General features: G+C 42.3%; 1 protein-coding gene across 4 annotated transcripts in view; it reads right to left on the reverse strand.

The window, feature by feature from the left end:
• Window positions 1-1,446: 1,446 nt before the first annotated feature.
• Window positions 1,447-22,065, reverse strand: part of ADNP2 (ADNP homeobox 2) — a 39,775-nt gene continuing 19,156 nt past the window's right edge. For 2 of the 4 annotated variants that reach the window (XM_067698765.1, XM_067698764.1), the window contains one exon: window positions 13,825-18,579. In XM_067698765.1, coding sequence (XP_067554866.1) covers window positions 15,304-18,579 — 3,276 coding nt within the window. In that variant the 3' untranslated portion in view covers window positions 13,825-15,303. Of the gene's footprint in view, window positions 4,572-4,660; window positions 4,920-5,539; window positions 5,802-8,619; window positions 8,827-13,824; window positions 18,580-22,065 lie in introns of those variants that run through there. The other 2 variants (XR_010932955.1, XM_067698766.1) reach the window with 2 other exon arrangements.

A 22,065-nucleotide genomic window follows, 5' to 3' on the forward strand; every position in this document is an offset into this window, starting at 1 on the left:
AAAATTTACACAGAAACACAAAAGACCCCAAATAACAAAAAAATCTTGAGAAAGAAGAACAGAGCTGGCGGTATCATGCTCCCTGGCTTCAGACTATACTACAAAGCTACAGTAATCAAAATGGAATGATAGGGCTTCCCTGGTGGAACAGTGGTTGTGAGTCCGCCTGCTGATGCAGGGGACACAGGTTCGTGCCCCGGTCCGGGAAGATCCCACATGCTGCAGAGCAGCTGGGCCCGTGAGCCGTGGCTGCTAAGCCTGCGCATCCAGAGCCTGTGCTCCGCAACGGGAGAGGCCACAACACTAAGAGTCCCACGTACCACAAAAAAAAAAAAAAAATAGTATGGTACTGGCACAAAAACAGACACATTGATCAATAGAACAGAATAGAGAGCCCAGAAATAAAACCACTTACTATGGTCAATTAATCTATGACAAAGGAGGCAATAATATACAATGGAAAAAAGACAGTCTCTTCAATAAGTGGTGCTGGGAAAGTTGGACAGCTACATGTAAAAGAATGAGATTAGAATATTTCCTCATATCATATACAAAAATAAACTCACATGAATTAAAGGCCTAAATATAAGACCTGAAACCATACAACTCCTAGAAGAGAATATATGCAGAACATCCTTTGACATAAATCATAACAGTATTTTTTGGACCTGTCTCCTAAGGCAAAAGAAAGCTTTTGCCTGCTTTTAAGAAGCTTTTAAGAAGCTCCTAAAAGCTTCTGCACAGCAAATGAAACCACTGACAAAACAAAAAGACAACCTAGTGAATGGGAGAAAATATTTGTAAATGATATGACTGACAAGAGGTTAGTATCCAAAATATATAAACACATCATACACCTCAATATCAATAAAAACAAACATCTCAATCAAAAAATGGGCAGAAGACCTGAATAGGTATTTTTCCAAAGAAGACATACAGATGGCTAACAGGCACATGAAAAAATGCTATCACTAATTATTAGAGAAATGCAAACCAAAACAACAAGAAGTGAGATATCACCTCACACCTGTCAGAATGGCTATCATCAAAAAGTCTACAAATAACAAATGTTGGCAAGGATGTGGAGAAAGGGGAACTCATACTGGTGAGAATTTAAATTGGTGCAGCCACTGTGGAAAATAGTACAGAGCTTCCTCAAAAACCTAAAAATAGAACTATCATATGACCTGGCAATTCCACTCCTGGGTATTATCCAGAAAAAAATCAAAGCACTAATTTGAAAAGATACATGCACCCCAACATTCAGAGCAGCATTATTTACAATTGCCAGGATACGGGAGCAACCTAAGTGTCCATCAAGAGACAAATGGATAAACGATACACACACGGAATATTACTCAGCCATAAGCAAAAAATGAAACACTGCCATTTGCAGCAATGTGGATGGACCTAGAGAATATTATGTTAGTGAAATAAATCAGACGGAGAAAGACACATACTGTATGATGTCATTTATTTGTGGAATCTAAACAATAAAACTAATGAATGTATATATCAAAACAGAAACAGGTTCACAGATATAGAAAACAAACTAGTGGTTACCACTGGGGAGAGGGAAGTGGGGAGGAGCATGTTAGGGGGATGGGATTAAGTTATAGAAACTATTGAATACTATGTGTAAAATAGATAAGCAACAAGGATATATTGTACAGGGAATTATAATCATGATTTTGTAATAATTTTTAATGGAGTATAATCTATAAAAATATGTATTTACTATGCTGCACACCTGAAACTAATGTAATATTGTAAATCTACTACACTTCCAAAAAAAGCAGCAAGAGAAAAACAACTTATTACATACAAGAGATCCCCATAACACTATCAGCAGTATTTTCAGCAGAAACTTTGCAGTCCAGTAAGGAGTAGCACAATATATTCAAAGTGCTGAAAGAAAAAAACTTCTAACCAAGAATACTCTACCTGGCAAAGTTATCAATCAGAATTGAAAGAGAGATAGAGTTTTCCAGACAAGCAAAAGCTAATGCAGTTCATCAGCACTAAACTGGCCTTACAAGAAATGTTAAAAGGATGACTTTAAGCTCTAATTATTAAGAAGAAAACATATGAAAGTGTAATTCTCACTGATAAAGGTAAAGGTATTGCATTAATCACTTACAAAGCTAATATGAATGTTAAAAGACAAAAGTAGTAAAAGTAACGATAACTACAATAATATTAAGGGATATACAAGATGAAAGGTGTAAAATGTGACCCCCAACAACATAAAATGTTGGGGGGCAATTAAAATGTAGAGCTTTAGAATGTGTTCGAAGTTAGGTTGTTATCAACTTAAAGTAGACTGTCGTAAATACAGATTGTTAGATGTGAGCCTCAGGGTGACCACAAAACAAAAACCTATAGCAGACACACAAAAGATAATGAGAAAGGACTCTAAGAACAGCACTAAAGAAAGTAATCAAACCACAAGGGAGAGAGCAAGAGATGAAGAAACAGAGGAACTACAGAACAGCCAGAAACCAGTTAACAAAATGGGAATAAGTACATACCTACCAATAATAACTTTAAATTTAAATGGATTAAATTTTCCAACCAAAAGACAGAGTGGCTGATGGATTAAAAAAACAGACCCATCTATATGCTGTCTCCATTACACACAGACTGAAAGTGAAGGGATGGAAAAAGATGTTCCATGCAAATGGAAACCAAAAGAAAGCTGTGGCTGCTATCCTTATATCGGACAAAAGAGACTTTAAAGCAAAGTCTGCAATAAGAGACAAAAAGGGCATTACATAGTGATAAAGGGCTCAATCCACAACAGGATATAACATTTGTAAATATTTATGCAGCCAACATAGGAGCTCCTAAGTATATAAAGAAAATATTGACAGGCCTAGTGTAATTATATACATATAATTTTCATTAATACATATTTACATAAATACACACACATACATACACACAATGGAATACTACTCAGCCATAAAAAAGAATAAACTCTTGCCATTTGCGACAACATGGATGGACCTTGAAGGCATCGCACTAAGTGAAGTAAGTCAGAGAAAGACAAATACGGTGATCTCACTTATGTGTGGGTCGATTGGATTTAATCACCTTTCCCAACTGGTAGCACTGTTCGATGATACACTCCATGTATTTTTAAAGAACTAAATAAACACACTTTAATTTTAGAAAACTTGTAAAATACAGAAAAACACAAAGAAGGGAGTCACATCTCGTCCCGCACCAGGTGCAGCAAGGGCTTCGCAGCCCATCTCCCCGGACACGTAGAGGTCACAGCTGAGCCTCACGGGAGCCCAGACATGCTGAGCGTTAACTGAAAGCAAATGAGCATGGCATCTTGGCACCCATGTTCACAGCAGCTTTGTTCACAGTAGGTAAACCGTGGAAGTAACCCCAGTGTCCATCAAAGGATGAACAGATAAACAAAAAATGGAAATACATATGACCAAATATTATTCAGCCTTTAAGAGGAAGGACACTCTGACACACACTACAACATGGATGAAACTGGAGGAATTATGCTGAGTGAAATGAGCCAGTCACAAAAGGACAAATCCTGAATGATTCCATTTAAAGGAGATCACTAGAGTTGGCAAAATCATACATAGAGACAGAAAGTAGAACGCTGGGTTCCAGGGGCTGGGGGAGGGGAAATATGGGAGTTAGTGTTGAATAGAGACAGCGTTTCAATTTGGGAAGATAAAAATGTTCCCTGGATGGATGGTGGTGACGGTTCCACAACAATGTGAATCTATTTAAATGCCACCAAACTGTACACTTAAGAATGGTTAAGATGGTAAATTTTATATTACATGTATTCTAACAATTTTTTAAATTGGGGGGAAAAAGGAAACGAGTACAAATTTCTGGTCATAAGCAGTCTAGAAATAACGCTTTGGCGTCTTAGCTGATATGTTCATCCAGGCTCCTTCCCTCTCTCTTCAGGTGCCTGTGTACAAACATCCTTTTGCACACACACACTGCCCTGTTGACCTGTGGTCTGATAACCAAGAATATGTGGAGCAATGAACCATTTTGGGGTCCATGTATGAACGGGCCTTAAAGGTCACATGACACGTTCCCAGATTACATTAATTTCTCGACAATGCATCTAAGGATCACGCTGGTCTTAGTTTGAGGAACAAAAGGAGTAGCTGCTTTAAGCGTGGTTTGGAGTGTTCCAGGCAGAAAGGTGAGGGCAGTGAGGTCTGGGGACAAGGAATAACTTGAATGTGATGCTTCCTAACTGAATGCAGAATTCAGTACCCAAAGGAAAAGCACAGAATGAACCCCAGACCCTTGCAGCAAAGACAGGACTCATGTGCCACTCAGACTCTACAGGTTTTAAAGAACGAAGCTTTTTACACTGTCCTTGCACAAGCCCAGCTGGCACAGCAATGAGTGAGATACCATCACCCACCTTGGAAGGGCAGCCAGTGTCAGAAGAAGGTGCTCCAGCCGCCCTGGAGGTGTTCGTCCTCGCCCCTGGGCTGTGCCTCTGCTGAAGGGGTGGAGCTAGTGTCCTAGGGTTTTGGTGGAGCCGGAGACTTTAATTTTCTCTGAACCTGAAATGAGGTAACGCCGAGGTGTCAGAGCAGGCAGGCTCCAGGGCCATGGAATCACTCACGTCCTCTCAGACAACACTTATCCTGACCTCTTCAAACAGCAGAACGCTTTCTTCAAGTAAGTTCTGGGCTGTCCAGAGCAGAATCCGTCCTCGCTGAAGCCCACGGGAAGGTCTGCTGACGTCAGGGTCGGGGGTGGAGATACCGCCGTCACGTGCACTGCTGTTAGCAGCTTGCGATTTGCTTGGGCTTTAGGGCTGTCCAGCTTTGAAAGTGTTTCTTTCTCACGCTCCTTAACCTTTGTAGGGTGTTCGGCCCTTCCCAGGTTGAAAAACACTGCTGGAGAATCTGAAAGTCAAACATAAGTTGCGTCAGTTTGCCGCTTCCTTCGATTTGTGGGAGTCACATCAGTTTAAAGCAGCAGGCCTGTGGGATTCCTGTTACGAGGACCCCACTTTCAGGTGCTGCTTCAAGTGCTTGCAGGTGTTGCCGGCCTCTTCTCCCTCCCCTCCACCAGTGAGCAACCTCGGCTGCACTCGGGTTGACTGAGCAGCTTCCCCGTTTCTCTCTCACTGAGGTCATCTGTTATCCCACGTTAAAACATTATTTTTTAAAGACTTATCTTCATGGAGAGGTAGTGTATGCTAGAAAATAAGTCAGTAACTCCAACTTAGATCTGGCTCTGCCAACCACTGTATCATATGGCCTAAGAAAAGTCATTTACCTCTCTGGGCCGGTTTGCTCATCAGCAAGAAGCAAAGCCTAACTTATCTCTTCCACAGGATTGTCAGACTCAGGTGAGCAAACTGCAGGTACTAAGCAAATGCAAAATACATACTCTCAGAAACATTTTCTACTGAAACATCCAAAAAAAATCACACCTATTTCTTATTGCAACTCTCAAAACTTGCCTTTAAAGAAAGCCTCATTTACCATCAAACAACGTATAAGGCACAAGGAGTATGAACCTTTGTTAAGGAAGCAGCTCAGGAAGGCACGTTTCTTAGTCGACAGGGCACAGGTGCTGGATTCGGGCTCAGGTCACACCTGAGGCAAGTCTGCTCCCTCTGGCATCACCACTGAAGTAGCTGGGAATGACGAATGGATGAGTGAGGTACCTCGTGGCTACAAGTGCCCGTCTACAACCACACTGGTCGCCATCTTCAGTGGCTGCATTGCATACTTAGCATGCCACCATTGCACGTGATCAAGAGGTTTTGAATATGTATCCTTTAAAATTAATACAAGTCAGAAAGCACCTCAGCCCCTGCTCATTTGTAAAATTCCTGTCAGGTTTTACAAATGGCGATAATGGAAACAAGAAGTTAATCAAATTGAATTAATAGTTACTTCTATTAAGCAACGCTATCAACTTAAAAACATAAGCATTCCATGTAAAAATAGTTTTGCAATTCAAATTACCAAGTTAATAACCAACACTATTCTTTGCACAGTCGTTAAAAACTTAAAAATAAATTTTATTCATAAATCAAATGCACAAATTCAGTTAATCCTAAACTAATGTTTCTTTATTACAGAACGAAGATTCAGACAGGAGTCTTGAAGACTTCTAAGGACAGTTGATGAGTTTGCGGGTATGTTGGATTATATCTCAGACATTGCTGTGATTTAAACACTAAGATATAGTGATTAAACTACCAAGATATTTGGATTTTTAACTAATCTATCCAAATATTCAGATGCCAACCGAATTTGCAACAGAAAAAAAAAGCTCTTTGATCTATTTACCATCTTTTCATTTCAGGTTATGATTTTGTAACTAGCACCTGGCAAGGAATCAATGTTAGGATTTAAATCTCTAGGGCAGTTCACGCTTCAGTCTGTGGCAATTTAACGCCAACTCACAGGTGGGCTCAGGTGAAAATATGAGAACCAATCAGGGGGAAGGGGCTGAAGCAATGTAAACACAGACCCAAGTCACACACGCTTGTACAAACTCCCAGAGCCTCCAGTGACGAGGGACTGAACCACTGAACTCAAAAGGTCCAACATGAAAGGCTGATTTTGACAAATTTTGGAAACCTATAGTACGTTATACAGTAATGAAGACCACATTTATCCAAAATCATGTCATCAGAGTAACTTGTTCTAGCCTCACCCTTTTCTTTTAGATTTTAGGTTTGTAGAGACTCTGCACGTCTTGTACGTGAAAGTGCACCTCCCACTTCCCTAAAGCCCCTGAAGTGAGGCAGACACACTTGATGTGTGTAACATATTCTGACAGCTTCAGATGAACTCAACAGTCAAAGCACTTCACCTTGTTTTACTGCGACTCAAGTTGCCCTTTGCATTTTTATTAGCATCTTTCTACTACTGGACATATCATCTCAATCGATATAAACTATGATAGGCAGACAGATATATATAGCACATATCCAGGAAAACCTGGTCCAAAGGTACTTTACTGCTTTAGGAAGAAAAATCTGCAATATTATCCCGATAGTGAAGTACTTATAAAATAATGTTGCTGATAATCTTAGACTATGCACACAAATAGTGTCTTAGCAGTGAGAAACCACTACTGGAAGAATATAACATTACCAAATGTAGGTAGCAGCTTAATTTTTTTAATAAATGAATATTAAATTTTAAATCAAAGAAAATTAATCATTCTGGCACTGTCTTCCTTCACATTGCTTATCCTCATGGGCAAAAGGTCCTGACCATGCAGGGTGCATGGAGAAATGTAATGAAAGACAATCTCTTAGACTTTTATGCTAGTCTACATAGTTTGAGTTACAACCAAATGACCTAGATTGAGGTGGACTTTATATCAGAAGGCAAAAGACTCTTATGGTTACCCTCAAGAATATACTGTATTCTGAACTCTTTGAATCTGTCTAGTCTTTTTTTTAATTGAAGTATAGTTGATTTACAACACTGTGTTAGTTTTAGGCATACAGCACAGTGACTAGGCTTTTTTGCAGATTATATTCCATTATAGGTTATTACAAGATATTGGGTGTCTAGTGTTTTTCTTGTAGACACTTTGGCAACCCTGTAGGGCAGGAATGCATTGATGCCAAACTAATAATCTATTCTTACACAAGTCATTGCAAGGAAGCAGTTAATTACTAATTAACTGTCCAGGAATTGGCAAAGACCCATTCTCTATTTCTAGTGCATTGAAAATAAAACATATGATTATACTGAGGCCATATCTTATGAAACACAGAAGGAATCACCTCTCCCCACCTGCCATTTTGTGAATGGAAAAACAGGTAAAGTACAGCCAGAACCGGCGTAGCTTCTCAGATGGCAGAGTAAGGTTAAGTAGTTCACACCCTGAACTTCTTAAGTGTTGAGAAATTAGATTGAGGATATCATTTAATTACACTGCAACCCTCAGACATTATGGGTATTTTGATCCTGGAAATAAGATATGTTTCATTTGGACAACAGTGTACAATTCTGGGAATTCCCCGGCAGTACAGTGGCTTTCACTGCGGAGGGCGCAGGTTCAATCCCTGGACGGGGAACTAAGATCCCACAAGCCGCGCGGCACAGCCAAAAAAAAAAAAGTGTGCAGTTCTAAACATATATTTAAAGATTCATTTCTAAGTGGGACTCAGATAACAACCTGTAATCACAGTAATGTCAATCTACTTTGATTACTGAATAGATCTCATAATGAATTTACCAAGATTTTCCATTTTCGTTTTTAAAATTCTGAGTTGATTCCATGTTGTAACAATACATCTACTTTCAGTATCCCAGCTTCACCTTTAGTCATCAAATCATCTAACACAGAATGTTATGTAGAGGCCAAAAAATTGGCAATGCCAATAGCTAGGATATGGTTAGAAAATTCTACGTACTGGGTGTTGATATATGTGTATCCTGCTTACTTCTAAATTAGTGGCTTATTGGACCAAGATGGTCATTACCACCACCTGTGAAGAAAAACAAGGTCAGCAGTGAAATATAAGGCAACAAGGAAACAGGGCACCAAGAACTGCTGTGATAACAATGTGAGTTCTGGTGCGAGGCTATTGATCTTCTGATTAGTTATGAGAAGGGCACTCACCTTAGAGCTGAACGTAGTGAAAAGGCCTCTGCTAACATGCCTGGAGTCATGTGACTGGAGTGGGGAGGAGCCACTGGCCCGGCTAAACTTAGGCTTCCCCAGTGAGCTTCAGAAATTCCTGCATCAGCTGCCCTCCTTCTTTTGTGTAAGTTGTCTTATTGATGTACGTAGCCACTCCAGTTAGTTATTTGAAAGCACATATAAAATCTAGACAAAATTAAATTTTAAAAATAACCAAAAATTACCTTCCCTGCAAAACGCATAATTTCTTTAAAATGATCTCATGACTTTCCCAGTGTTAAGAATTCTTAAGTCATCTTCCACAAGACAACAGCAAACTGAGGATAAATCTCCTGTCTTTTTCAGGACCAAAGGTGCTTTCCTTGTAATGAGAAGACCTTGAATCTAAGTCTGCATGGAAACTCCTTCTAGAATCTGTGAGATGTAGTCCAAGTTTGATATCATATTAACTTGTGTGTGTGTATGTGTGTCAGTATCACTATTTCATAGTCAATGTAGGATTTTCCGGGTCTTCAGTCTAACAATTCTGAAAGCTGCTCCACAGAGGACTGGGGAGGCAGAATGAGTCAACTTATCTATAAACTCTAGCAAAACTGTTGTTTTTACGGATTTTACAACTCAACTAACGCTCAAGATAGATCTATATAGAAACATTGTTTTAAGAAAAACTACCGAATCATTATTCGTTGCTATTATTCAATTTTCTCCAGATTATGTTTAGGCAAATGGTAAATTAATATATTAAACTTTCCATATCGTGGACTGTAAACTGTAAGCAACTAATTTCTGAAAAAATATATTCATTTATGACAACTAATTCTGAATTTGCATTTGATAGTATGACCACATGATCTGTCTTAGTTTGTTCATAGCAAACATACCTATATAGCTGGTTTGATTTATAATTTAAATATTGATAAAATTCTAAATTTTAATTGTTAAAGTTTTCCTTCTGAAAAGGAATTTATGTAATTTTTTGTTTGTTTAAAAGTAAACGAACACTGCTCATGATTTTATGAGTCGGATAAAGAAAAGTGGTTTGGGAAGCACCTCCTTTAACGGGCTGTGGAAAACGTGTTAGCTACTGTTTAGCAGCGTTATAGACATTTTCCCTCTCAAAACGTGAGCTAGGGGACTTCCCTGGCAGTCCAGTAGTTAAGACTGCCTTCCAATGCAAGGGTTTGAGCCCTGGTCAGGGAGCTAAGATGCCACATGCCTCCTGACCAAAAAACCAAAACATAATACAGAAGCAATGTTGTAACAAATTCAATAAGGACTTAGAACAAAAAAAGTGAGCTAGGCCATCTGAGTGAATGGCGTTAGTGTTTGTTTTCCACCTGCCAACATGGTGGCCTTAAGAGATCCCTGTCAGATACAACAGATTTGGATTTGGATTTTAATCTACTTTACAAGGTAACCCTCCCAGATATCTGATTTTTAACTTTTAAATTTTAAAAACTAAGTAGTAATTAGGACAGGTTATCAAAAACTAGAAAAATTCTAAAGCTGAGATTTAATAACTGCATAACAGAAAAAATAGATTCCAGAAGTATAAATCAGCAGGTGTGCTACAAGGTGAAGCTTTATGTTAAGGAATGCATGTTTAGATATTTACTCTCAGCACCTATGAAAAAGGAATTGGTTTGAGAACGTTAAAATTATAACTATCAGTAAGAGAATGAAATTAAGTTTAAGTTTTTAAGACTAAAGAAAAGTGGGACTTCCCTAGTGGTCCAGTGGCTAACTCTGCGCTCCCAATGCAGGAGGGCCGAGTTCAATCCCTGGTCAGGGAACTAGATCCCCCATGCTGCAACTGAGTTCACATGCCGCAACTGAAGATCCCAAATGCCTCTGCAAAGATCCCGCATGCCACAACTAAGATCTGGCCCAGCCAAATAGATAAATAAATAAATAAATATTTAAAAACTAAAGAAAAGTTTTCTGGCAGTACCTCATAGTTGGAATTTTTATTCCTTAGTTGATAGTTCAGCAGGGACTCTATTTAGTAACATGGGGAGACATTATAAGATATCTAAATAGCAAATCTGTGTGTACTTCTTTTATTGTTGTTCTAACCAGGACTTCCCTCCTCTCACTTTTCATTCACAACACATGATGTCATTGAGTTCGTTACGCAAAGCATTTAGAACAACACCTGGCACACAGAGGGCACTGTTACTGTTGGTGCTGTAACCATCTAGGATCAGGATGCCCTGTATATCTCGACACCCTAAAGGGCTACGTGTGCGTCTAGAGAGAGCAGACAGAGATTTATTACAGACAGTACTGCATCAGTTAGGGGACATGTCACCGTGGGGGGTGAACTGACCTCTGAGTAGGGTGACCAACTTATCCCCACCTGCCTGGATGCTCCCAGTTTGGGTACTGAAAGTTCAGAGAAATCCCTCAGTCCTGAGTAAACTGGTACAGCTGGTCACTCTACCTTGGATCCCATTTCTTCATCTTTAAAATGCAGGTAAAATAAACCCTACATCCTAAGAGTATTATGAGGCTTAAATGGGGAAATACGTGAACATAGGAATGAATCATACCAGCTAAGAGCATGGCGCTCGGCCCTCAGGTATCGCCCTAGCTCTTTTCACCTAACTAGCTCCCTGCCTTGGCCAACTTACTTAAGCTCTCCATGCCTCGGTTTCCTTTTAGGCAAAACGAGATACTACCGTTTACCTTGTAGGATGGTTGAGAGTTAAAATGCATGTCAGCTGTGCACAGCTGAGTAAGCACTAAATAGATCCTTATCATTGTCGTTAAAATACTCAGCCCATCTCCTAGCAATAGTAAACTGTGGATAAATGTTTGTTATCTACTAGGAAGGTCTGTTTAAAAACAATGTAAAAACTAGGTTAGTGTTTTGGGGCTGTTTTTTCTTTTCTTAATTGGTCGGGGTTGTTGCTTTCTTTAGTGAACTCTTAGAAAGTTGCACATAATCATCATATGTGAAGAGCTGTTGGAAAAGGGTAACAGGAGGTGGGCGACTGCCCTCCCTGGCCACACACCCCTGGGAACTCGGGGGCAGAAGAGCAACTGTCTACTGCAGGCCTGGCCCAGCTGCTGCCCAACTACAGCACAGCGTAGGATTTCCAGAGGTCTTATTTCAATACTGAATGAAGAACCAGAACCACATGGCTTCTGCAAGGGAGACTGAACCGGCCTGAGCTTGAGGGAGAGGATGATGTGTCCACAACACCAGGGAGGCCAACTGACAAGTCTCATATGAGCAACAGCCCTTTCCTGAGAACCACCCAGACCAGGAATTCCTGGGAGAGCTCCTTGGCCCGGGAATGCCAGTCCAGTGCGGTGGTGCAGAAGCCTAGTTTCTGTGGTTACCTGGTGGTACGTGGATGAGGGTCTTCTGGCCCCTGTGGGCTTTTCAGGACCGGCCTGGCCTCTTCACTGATTGGCTATGTTTTGTTTGATCTCATTGATGAGGGTGAAGGGGGAAGAGTGGGCGGACACCACCTATACCATGTAGTCTTCAAGCTACTGTGGTACCAACACTGCCCTTGTACCCAGCACTGTCCTCGACACGGCCACCTCTGCTGTCTGCCTGCCCTCATGCCAGCCCTGTAGCCCACAGCACAGAAACTGAAGGCAGGTACTCCTGCCGTTGTGTCGGACTCCGAGGCCTACTGTCCTCGAGAGCTGTAGGGTCCACACTCAGCCCTTCCTACCTCACTCGCCTGCAGCTTTCTAGAGAAAACATTCATGGGCCTTAGGACAAGGTGAAATCAAAGCCAACTTGCTCCTCAGCTGAGTTGCTAAGGCAAAATCCGACAGACTGAGATTTGCTAGCAGTTTCACTCTGGAAGCAGCATGCTGAGGGATGCGTGGGAGAGCAGTGATCAAAAGAAGAAATAACCAAAGGTGTGGGTGGTGAAGGTGCTTATCCTGTCATTTGGTGGATGAAAAGCTTTCTGGAGCACTCCTGAATTACTGTCTCTCATTTATTAGTCACTGTAACAAATGAAGTGATGTGGTTCCTAGTTATTAAAAAATAACACATCCAAAACAAGGATGTGTTAACAGAATTCAGAAGCTAAAATAGTATCCTACATTCTAATTTGTCTTTCACTGAATAGACTTCAAATATGTAATCTGGGGGGGAGAGGGTAGGAGAAGGGAGGCTTTACTACGTGCAGCAAGGAGAACACGGAGGATCTTTCCTAAGCAGTGTCTCCAAATATGAAATATTTTTAGAGTTCATGCTACATAGATTACAAAATGTTTTAACATATACAATTATTCGTAACTGTGGTAATAAAAAGGATTGTCTCCTTTCCTTCTCAATTTCTAATCTTTTAATGGAGTAGTTTAAAAAACCTCCACCACTATTAATCTATAGTTTAGTTTTTCATTTTCAAATTATACATTTAGGGACTTCCCTGGCAGTCCAGTGGTTAGGACTCCACACTTCCACTGCAGGGGGCACAGGTTCGATCCCTGGTCAGGGAACTAAGATCCCACATGCCGCACAGCAGAGGCAAAAACAGTACTAAATTTACTCATTTTTTACATTTGCAAGAACTCCCATGTACTTTTTGAAGCTCAACTTATATCAAATTTTGATCCATAAGCCTAAAACATTATTTAATAACCAGTAACTAGCGTAGCATAAAAAGACTCCACATCGAAAGCTGAAATACAATTAGAAATCAGAATTCCTTCATCACAGTGGTTCTCCTCAGGGGCTGATGCTGCCCCACAGGGACACCTGGCAGGGACACATCTGCCAGCCCGGGGGGCCCGGGGGCTGGGTGGAGGTGCCACTGACTTGGAGGGTAGAGACCGGGGATGCTGCCCCGATCCTGCAGTGGACAGGACAGTCACCCGAGCAAAGAATGATCAGGCCCCAATGCCAACAGAACCCCTAACGTGCACAACTGAAGAAGGGAGGGTCAAACCATGCACACGGCAAGCTGCGCCGTTCAGCAGAGCACAACCTGGAGAAAGGCCGACTCCCAGCCGCTGCCAGACACGGCAAGGATCTCTAGCCACATCTATTTTGTGACCCTGTAATTAGTTAGCCCTTTTGGGTTGTGCTTATTTTCACAATGACAAGTAATGTTTTTTAGAAAATAAATATGGTATCTACTTCTACGTTTAGATTGTTCCTGAGTCACCGTGATGTTTTAACAGTTAAAAGAATTAAACAGTTCTACTTGCAGTGGTGTAACAAGTTTTAATTCAAAATAGACACTCTGAAAACAATAGGTAAAAAAAAAATAAACTTGAACAAGCTCTTTGAATTTACAACAGAGCACACCACCAACAATCACACACCAGTTTCACGACTGCCTCAAAAACGCACATTACAGCAATGACATGCAGCTATATTTTAAAAATCCATACGGTAACATTATCTTATTTCCCAGAGACTGTCTTATCTTCTGAGTATGTTGCACAGGTGCCTCTGCTGTGTATCACCAGCACTACGACTTAAGGTCTAAACTGGATGGTCTCCATTACTGCTTCTGGTGCTTTAAGTTATTTTATATTGTGTGAAAAAACCGAGGCTTAGCTGTCCAAAGGAGAGTAATACACTTGAGCTCCTTAGCAATACCCCATCCCATTAACCTGGACAACTCGGCTATGGGAAAGCCCATTTCCCCCAAATGAATACATTTACCTCTAGGAGACTGTCAGAGACTTAATACACCAACCGGGAGACTAGCTCCGGTCTACTCATTTCACCTTGTCCCCTGAAAACCTGTGTTTATATTTCAGTTAGTAGCCACACCCAGGGGTCAACATTTTGTTCCTGAGTAACACGGTCCTTCCCTTTCACTGGCTTATGAACAGTTAGGTTAGGAGGAGAGCTTGTGTGTGTTTCCAGTGTTTGTTCTAAAGGCACTGAAGATTTATTGTCATACCTTTGAATGGAGAGAAGACTTATCAGCGTATCAAAAGGGGAAAGTCTACACTGAGAAGTATTTTTGTACCTACAGAATTACTTTATTTGTAAAATAACTCTTGACTTATGAGCTTTAATACCAGACTTCAGGTTCAGTATATTTTTAACAAATGAAAACATTTGGTTTTCTGAGTTACAATCAAAAACAGCTGTTAGGACAAACCTGAAAAAACGTAAATCGAAAGTATAATCTAATGAGCAAATACCTTACAAGAAGAAATCAGCATAAGTTAATGCAGTGCATCCTTAAGGAACCAGACATGTCACAGGGGCTTCTACTCACTTCTCTAAACATTTACTGTATCATCTGCTGCTACTTGTGAAGCTGAGGGAGAGCAGTTTTAATTCGCAGTTAATCAAGTATTCTGAAACAAGCTGAAATTTCCTTAAATGAAAAACAAACATATATAGATTTCAGTTTTTATCATACGATACTGACACTACTGGGAAAACAAGGCATGCATGAAATATCAAAAGATTTAATTTACATGACAGAGGAAAAAATGAAAAACAACTGTTACAAAATCAAGCTGCAGGAAACAATAAATTTGAAAGAACTATTCAGTTCTTTATATAAAAGTCTTTCTGAGCACCTGAAATAAATCTAAAGAGCAGCATAAAGACCACTGAAATTGATTAGTTCAACATACAGTGAAGAAAATAACATTTTTAAAAATCTCAGTTGAAAAAGACTACTAAGTATCTAGTACTTCAGATTTCCTAATTTTTTTTTACAAGTTTTGTGGTTCATAGTCAAAGTTCAATCTGTGTTTAACATTTTTAAGTTCAGACATATCAAAGCCTAAAAGTACAGAAGGCTTGTGATTTTTTATTGCTTTCATGCAAATATACCTTCTTTTTCCAAAAAATGAAGCCACGTCAATTTTCCACACCCATAGGAGTGAGGATAACAGTTCTATTTCCTTTTTACTGGGATATGGTCTCTTGTGGAAATAATCTCTAAGAAACTGCTTTTTTTCTTCGTAAGAACGGTCTTCGTATCTTTTAGGATTTAACGCTAAAACCTGGAGAGCGTCGTCGTGAACAAGGGGCGCCTCCGTCCTGCTTTCGCTCCTCTGTCTTTTAGAAGGCACGGCGCTCGTCGCCTTCTCCGGGGATGGCTCTCTGTCAGCGCTCGTGGGGACAGGCCGCGCCTCGCCCTCCCTCTGCTCCTCAGCCCCAAACTGGCCGTCAGGCATCTTTCTCTTTACAGAAAAACTGGAGTCGTGGATCACCTCACCATTGACTAAAAGCAGCTCACTGTTCTCAATAAAATTGGGCTGGACCTGCAGGCCTGAGCTGCTGTCCTTCGGAGCACTCCGACAGCGCAGCAGGTGTATGGCAATGGCTGCCAGAGTCATGTTGCCCGTGTAAACCCCACAGCAGTGGATGCACTTGAAAGCCGGGGATTTCAAAATCGTGTGCACCGTTGGCATGATGTGGTGCCGCTCCTTCAGATGCAGCTCGTACGCCTCAGCCGTCACGAAGGTGCCGAAGCAAAAAGGGCAGGTCAGCGCCTGGTTGCCAGGCCTCCCGGGCGCACCCTCGGTCTGCGGCCTCACTTTGATGTACACGGGCACCAGTGACTTGGAGTGTATCCCAGCCAGCACGGCCAAGTAGACCTCCCGCTCACCCAGCTCCTCCCTGGGCAAGATGGTGATGAAGTCGAGGTGGGGAAACAGCAGGCTGCCATTGGCATCGACATCCAGCTGAAATCCTTTGTCGCTATAGTCCACGGGCAGTCTCCTCTTCCCTAGGTGCATAGCCCTACTATGCTCTGAGAGGCCTTTAATATCGTGGAAAGTGCACGGGCAGAACAAGCACCCCAGGCCGTGCACCAGCAAGTGGCGGATAAGCTCCTCCTCTGAGACTAAGCACTTACAGGACAAACACCGCACTGTTTTCTCTCTCATCCACTTTAGAAACGGTGCACATGCCGCCAGCTTTTCCGGCTCCAGTGTTTCAGCGGATTTGGATTCGCTGTGCTTATGTGCCACTTCCATGTGGACCTGGTAGACATTGGAAGGGAAGAGCTCGTTGCAAACTGGACAGGTTTTCCACTGCTTTGCCTGTTTGAGCACCTGATTTGCCTCTGCCACAGACGAAGAAGGCTGAACGAACATATTCTGAGTGGCATTTACCACCACTGGTGGGGAGGGCAGGCTGGCCATGGAGCTGGCCATCTGTGCAGCCGTGCCCGACTGCAGGAGCTGGATGGGCATCTGGGGGGGGGCAACAGTGGCGACACTTCCAGGGGGCACAGGCAAAGTGACAGATACTGGGGCAAGTGTGTATGTGGGAATCCCATTCACTTGTTTCCCTGTGGGTATCAGCTGTCTGAGAATAGAGCCTGATGTTAGGAAAGCGGTGTTTGGCGAAGCCCCGGGTCTGATGGGCTGATGAGCAGGCAGGATGTTGGTACTCACAGACTGATTAAGCTGCAGGACCCCCGGCCTCACTGGCTGGCCCACAGGAAGGACCCCTGACACGACAGGCTGACTGAGCTGAAGAACACCAGAGTTAATACCCTGGTTCACAGGGAGAACACCTGACGAGACCGTCTGGTTGGGAGGAAGGAGCCCAGGTGGGACTACCTGGCCTGCAGGGAGAACCCTCAGTGGGACCGTCTGGCCAGGAGGGAGGACCCGCGGCGGGACTGTCAGCCCAGTGGGGAGCACCCCCGATGGCGCTGTCTGGCCAATGGGGAGAACCCCTGACTGAACCACCTGGCCAGCAGGGAGAACCCCAGAAGTTGCTGTCTGTCCTGAAGGGATAACCCCAGCAGGGGTCATCTGTCCCGCAGGAAGGACCCCTGACGGGACTGTCCGACTCACAGAAATCACCCCTGGCGAGACCGCCTGAAGAACTCCAGGGGTGACAGAGGGATTGACAGGAAGGACACCAGACGCAACAGGTCTATTTACCGAGAGAACTCCAGGCCCGACTGGTCTGCTTATGGGCCCAACAGGCTGGCTGAGGGGCAAAACCCCCGGGCGGATGGTCTGCTTTATGGGGAGGACGCCGGTTCCGACCGACTTATTTACAGGTCCCACTGGCTGACTCAAGGGCAACGCAGGAGGGTTTGCTGCCTGATTAAGTGGAACTCCATGAGAGAGAAAGACAGGCTGAGGTGTTGAGGGCGGCAGAGTGAGGTTGCTCTGGCCCACTGGCAGAGGACTGGAGACCAGAGTCACATGAGACTGGGCAACGGCAGGCGGGGAGTGGGTGAGGCTTCCAGAAGCGCCCGAGGCCCCAGTCACCGGGGGGGGCGCACCCTGAACTGGCTGTACCACAGTTTGGCTCTGACTGTTCTGTGGCAAGGCCAGGTGGAAGCAAGGAGATGTGGCTGGGATGCCCGGAGCACTGCTGTTGGGTGGTACAGCCACACGTGCAGCTGGTTTTGGAGCAATATGCATTTGCTTCAAAAGTCCAGTCTTCTTAATATGTTCTGAGATCACAGACCTAAGCTTATTCTCCAAATCCCTGTGTATATCCGACGTCAAGATGTGGTACATTAAAGCATCCTGGCTGCTGGCGTTGGCGCTGCACTTTTTACAGTAATACCTGTCGGATGGGGGCATCTTCTCTGTAGAACGGGGGTCGTCAGCTCTTGGTTGCTCACCCATCTCCTCAGTTCTCAGGCCAAAGTAGGAATTAATTAAGTAGTGAAAATGGGCTACCAGCACATGCTTCTTCATGCTGTAGTACAGAGTGTTTGAAAAGTTACATTTTAAACATGTAAAACTTATCACATCACTCCTAGATGATTTAGTTTCACCTAAAATATTCACAGTGTGGTTCTGGGCTTTCCGAGCAGGTGCATGAAACATTCTGAAGTGCCTTCCCACAACTCTGGGTTGAGAGGAAAACACACAGTTTGGACAAGGGATCACCAGCTCTTGGTCAATTTCATCTTCATGGTAACGATGTAAATGATTTTTGAATGAAGTAAGCACTTTTGTGGAGTATTTACAGAGGCTACAACAGTATGGTTTTGTTCGATATCTCTGTTAAAAGAAAAGAAAGTCAAGCATAGTTTAATAAAACTATCAGATGCTACACCTTCTACAGTTGACAAGTATATGATTCTTTTTCTTCTAACTGGCTAGATCTAGTGCTGTGTTGTAAGGGGAAAGTACCCACAGATAACGTGTAAGTAACACTAGAGACCCTAATTCAAATTTTCACATGTCACAAAACAGTATTCTTTTCAATTTCTTTCCTTCTCAAACATTTAAAAATGTAACAACTATTCTCAGCATGTAGGCCATACAAACACAGTTTGGCCCCGAAATCACAGTTAGCTGAACCCTGTTTCCAAGCCAGCCATTAAACCACAAATCTCATTACTTAGTCCTATACTTTGAATTGATGCAGTCCTAACTGCATTAATTAAAATAAACTCAATTTTCTGCACGAAAAAGTTATTGTCTCCCCTTCTCATCCCACTTCTCTTAGTTCCAATGCTGTTTTTACTCCAAATTCTAAAACTTCTGGAATTTATCTAATATAACCAAACTTGCAAATTGTTAACCCCATCATCACTGTCTTCCATTTCCCAGATTCCTGGAGAAGGCAGGAGACACACAGACAGCGCATGGCACAAGCAAGTAGCCAATAAACCATGCGACAAGCACTGAAGAAAGAGGGACTGTGCCTAACTCACTGTGAATAATCCTGAGGTAAGTTCAGGCCACAGACTGTAACTCTGACAGTACGGTATTTCTTTGTAAGGCAAATACGGGAAATTCAACAAGCTTGGGGCACAAGAACAGACATTTGTACAGCAGCTGGCCAACTGAGGAGCACAGTCTGTTCTAGCATCCAGGAAACCTTGCTGGTCTGACAACCTGGAGCAGTATGACAGCCTCCGGACCCCAGAGCTGGTGCCCCAGGAAACACGGGCCCTAGTTTCACAAAGGAGGGAGGTTAAGGTGCGGACAGGTTAAACACTGGGGCAGAGGCCTTCCCGTTCTGCAACCCTTTTTCCAGCTACTGTAGTGGCCACAGGCCACCCCGCTCCTTCCCAGATCTGTGCTCTCGTGACCGCTCTCTCTCATACACACATACACATACTCCCCTCCAGTGGGTTTTGTCACCTTCTCTCCTAGTCATGCAGTTTTCCTCTTGGGTCACTGGTCAGAGAAATCACCCAAACTCATTCAACAACATGTTACTACTGCCTTCCCAGCAATTAGAAATCCCGCGTTCTGGCACTTCAAGGAGGATCTATAATAAACCTAGGGCAACAGCCAACCACAGATCACAAAGTAAAAAAACATTTTTCACTAACTCTGACACACTCTTCCCCCCATATTTTAATATCTCTGAAATCTGAAAACACCTTACAACTGACAGTTCAATGCTGCAACACAGCTTAAGTGTGAAGTATTACTTTAGTTTCATTAGTGGTTCATTTTAAAATGGTGCATCTTATACTCCACAAAATGCTGTACTGAAAAACCAGATACTTAACGAAAATTACACCCAATTAAAGAGTCAATAGCACTTACTAACAACTTGTTACTATCTGTTAGTATTGAACAGATCTTTGGGCTAAGAAAAGATTTCTTAAATATGACACCATAAGTATGATCCATAATAGAAAACAATGATAAACAGGACTTCATCAAAGTAAGAAATCTGCTCTTTGAAAGACACTGTTTAAAAGATAAAAAGACAAACCACAGGCTAGGAGACAATATTTGCAAACCACATATCTAATAAAGGACTTGTGTCCAGAATCATTTTTGTGGACATGTTAAAGTCTCAGTAAGAAAACATATAACCCAATTTTTAGAAAACTGGCAAAACATTTTAAGCATCAAATGCTTTAAAGTAAAGAGGGTATCCAGATGCCAAACACACGAAAAGATGCTCAACATCATCAGTCACTAGGGAAATGCAAACTAACACCAGAGCAGATACCACTACAAACCTATTAAAATGGAAAATAAATAGTAAGTCCATAAGCACAAAATCCCTGACAAAATGTTCAGAGAAAAACTTGTATGTGAAAGTTCTAGGACAGTGACCAATCAGAAACAATTTGAGCGTGAGACCTTGGTTCACTGTAACAGAGTTAGAAAAAATAACCAAGGAGAGAAGCAGAAAAGAAGGGGAGTCAGGTGTTCTGGGTGCTGGTGGAAATCCTGTCCCTGTGATAGTCCCTGTCTCTCTGTCAGCCTAAGGCCTCGTCCTCAGGTCCCACAACAGCTGGGCTCCATCACCTGATATAACCTGAGCGTCTCAGTCCCAAACCCAAAAGTCCAACACATCTCACTTCTGTGCAGCCTGAGCCACATAATCCAGCAGGGTCACACTTTTCTGCTATGGTGCCCGAAACTGTCTCTGTTCACATATCCTATTACCCAGAGACAAATTAAAGCAAGAAGCTACCTACGGCACAGAGAGGGGCAAGGTACTACAACGAGCAGACAACACAGCCTCCACCATGCCAGGCAACAGTGGTTTATTGGGTTTTTTTCTCAATATGGTATCTACTTAACAAATTCAATCTCCACTCTTCCATATTGTTATTTAACTTTTTATGCTAGGCCCTATTCACCCGAACAAAAACATAAACTCCCTGAGGAAAAGAACCCTAAATTTCACCTCTTTGTATCAAGCACTCAAAGTTTTACCTAGTTTGTAACAGGAATTCAAAATATGTTTATTGATGAAAAGCATAAATTATAAATTATATTGCATGTTATGTTACAGAATCTTTTAAGAATTTGGATGAGAAAAATCAGGGAGGCCCAAGAAAATATTCACAAAGCCAAGATCTTCAAAACAAGGCATATTTGAATAGCTATGAGCTGTTCTGAGCAGAATAACCAAATCAAAGCAGTTTCAAGGAACCCTGTATCTGTGGGTAGAGAGGGGAGTTTCGGGTTAAGGAGGATAAGAGACACAAAACAGGGCAGAAAGCAGGACTCAGGAGGACAAGGTGACAACGGAAATTTTTTTAAGTAAAATTCTGACGGAGAAATGACTCACTGGCTACAGGAATTTGTTGTTAAAGCCAGAATTCCCAAGGTCAACACGGTCTGGCCAAATGGGGTGGGGGAGCGGTGAGGGGAGGCAGTGACATCATATCTGGGACGCACGATCTGGCCAAATGGGGGTGGGGAGCGGTGAGGGGAGGCAGTGACGTCATATCTGGGACGTGCTGGTTTGACGCTGATGAAGGTGCTATAGTCCAGTGGCTGGGGGGCAGGAAGGGTGTTCCAGAAGAAAACACTTTAAGAAGGAGAATTCAGCGGTATGTCACATATTTTAGCTCGAATCTGCCTAAGTGTGAGGCTTCAAATTATTATAAACTGTGTTCCTCGATTCAAACTCCATATTCTTATTTTAATTTTTGAAACCAGGATGTACCTTCGTTACATATAAAGTCATGACATTTCTTTTTACTGAGAATAGTTATATAAATCAGAAGCCCTTCTTACATCAGAGACATATAATAATCAAGGACAAATAATAGTTTC

The sequence above is a fragment of the Pseudorca crassidens genome, chromosome 12 (assembly GCF_039906515.1).
Source record: "Pseudorca crassidens isolate mPseCra1 chromosome 12, mPseCra1.hap1, whole genome shotgun sequence".
NCBI classification, from domain to species: domain Eukaryota; kingdom Metazoa; phylum Chordata; class Mammalia; order Artiodactyla; family Delphinidae; genus Pseudorca; species Pseudorca crassidens.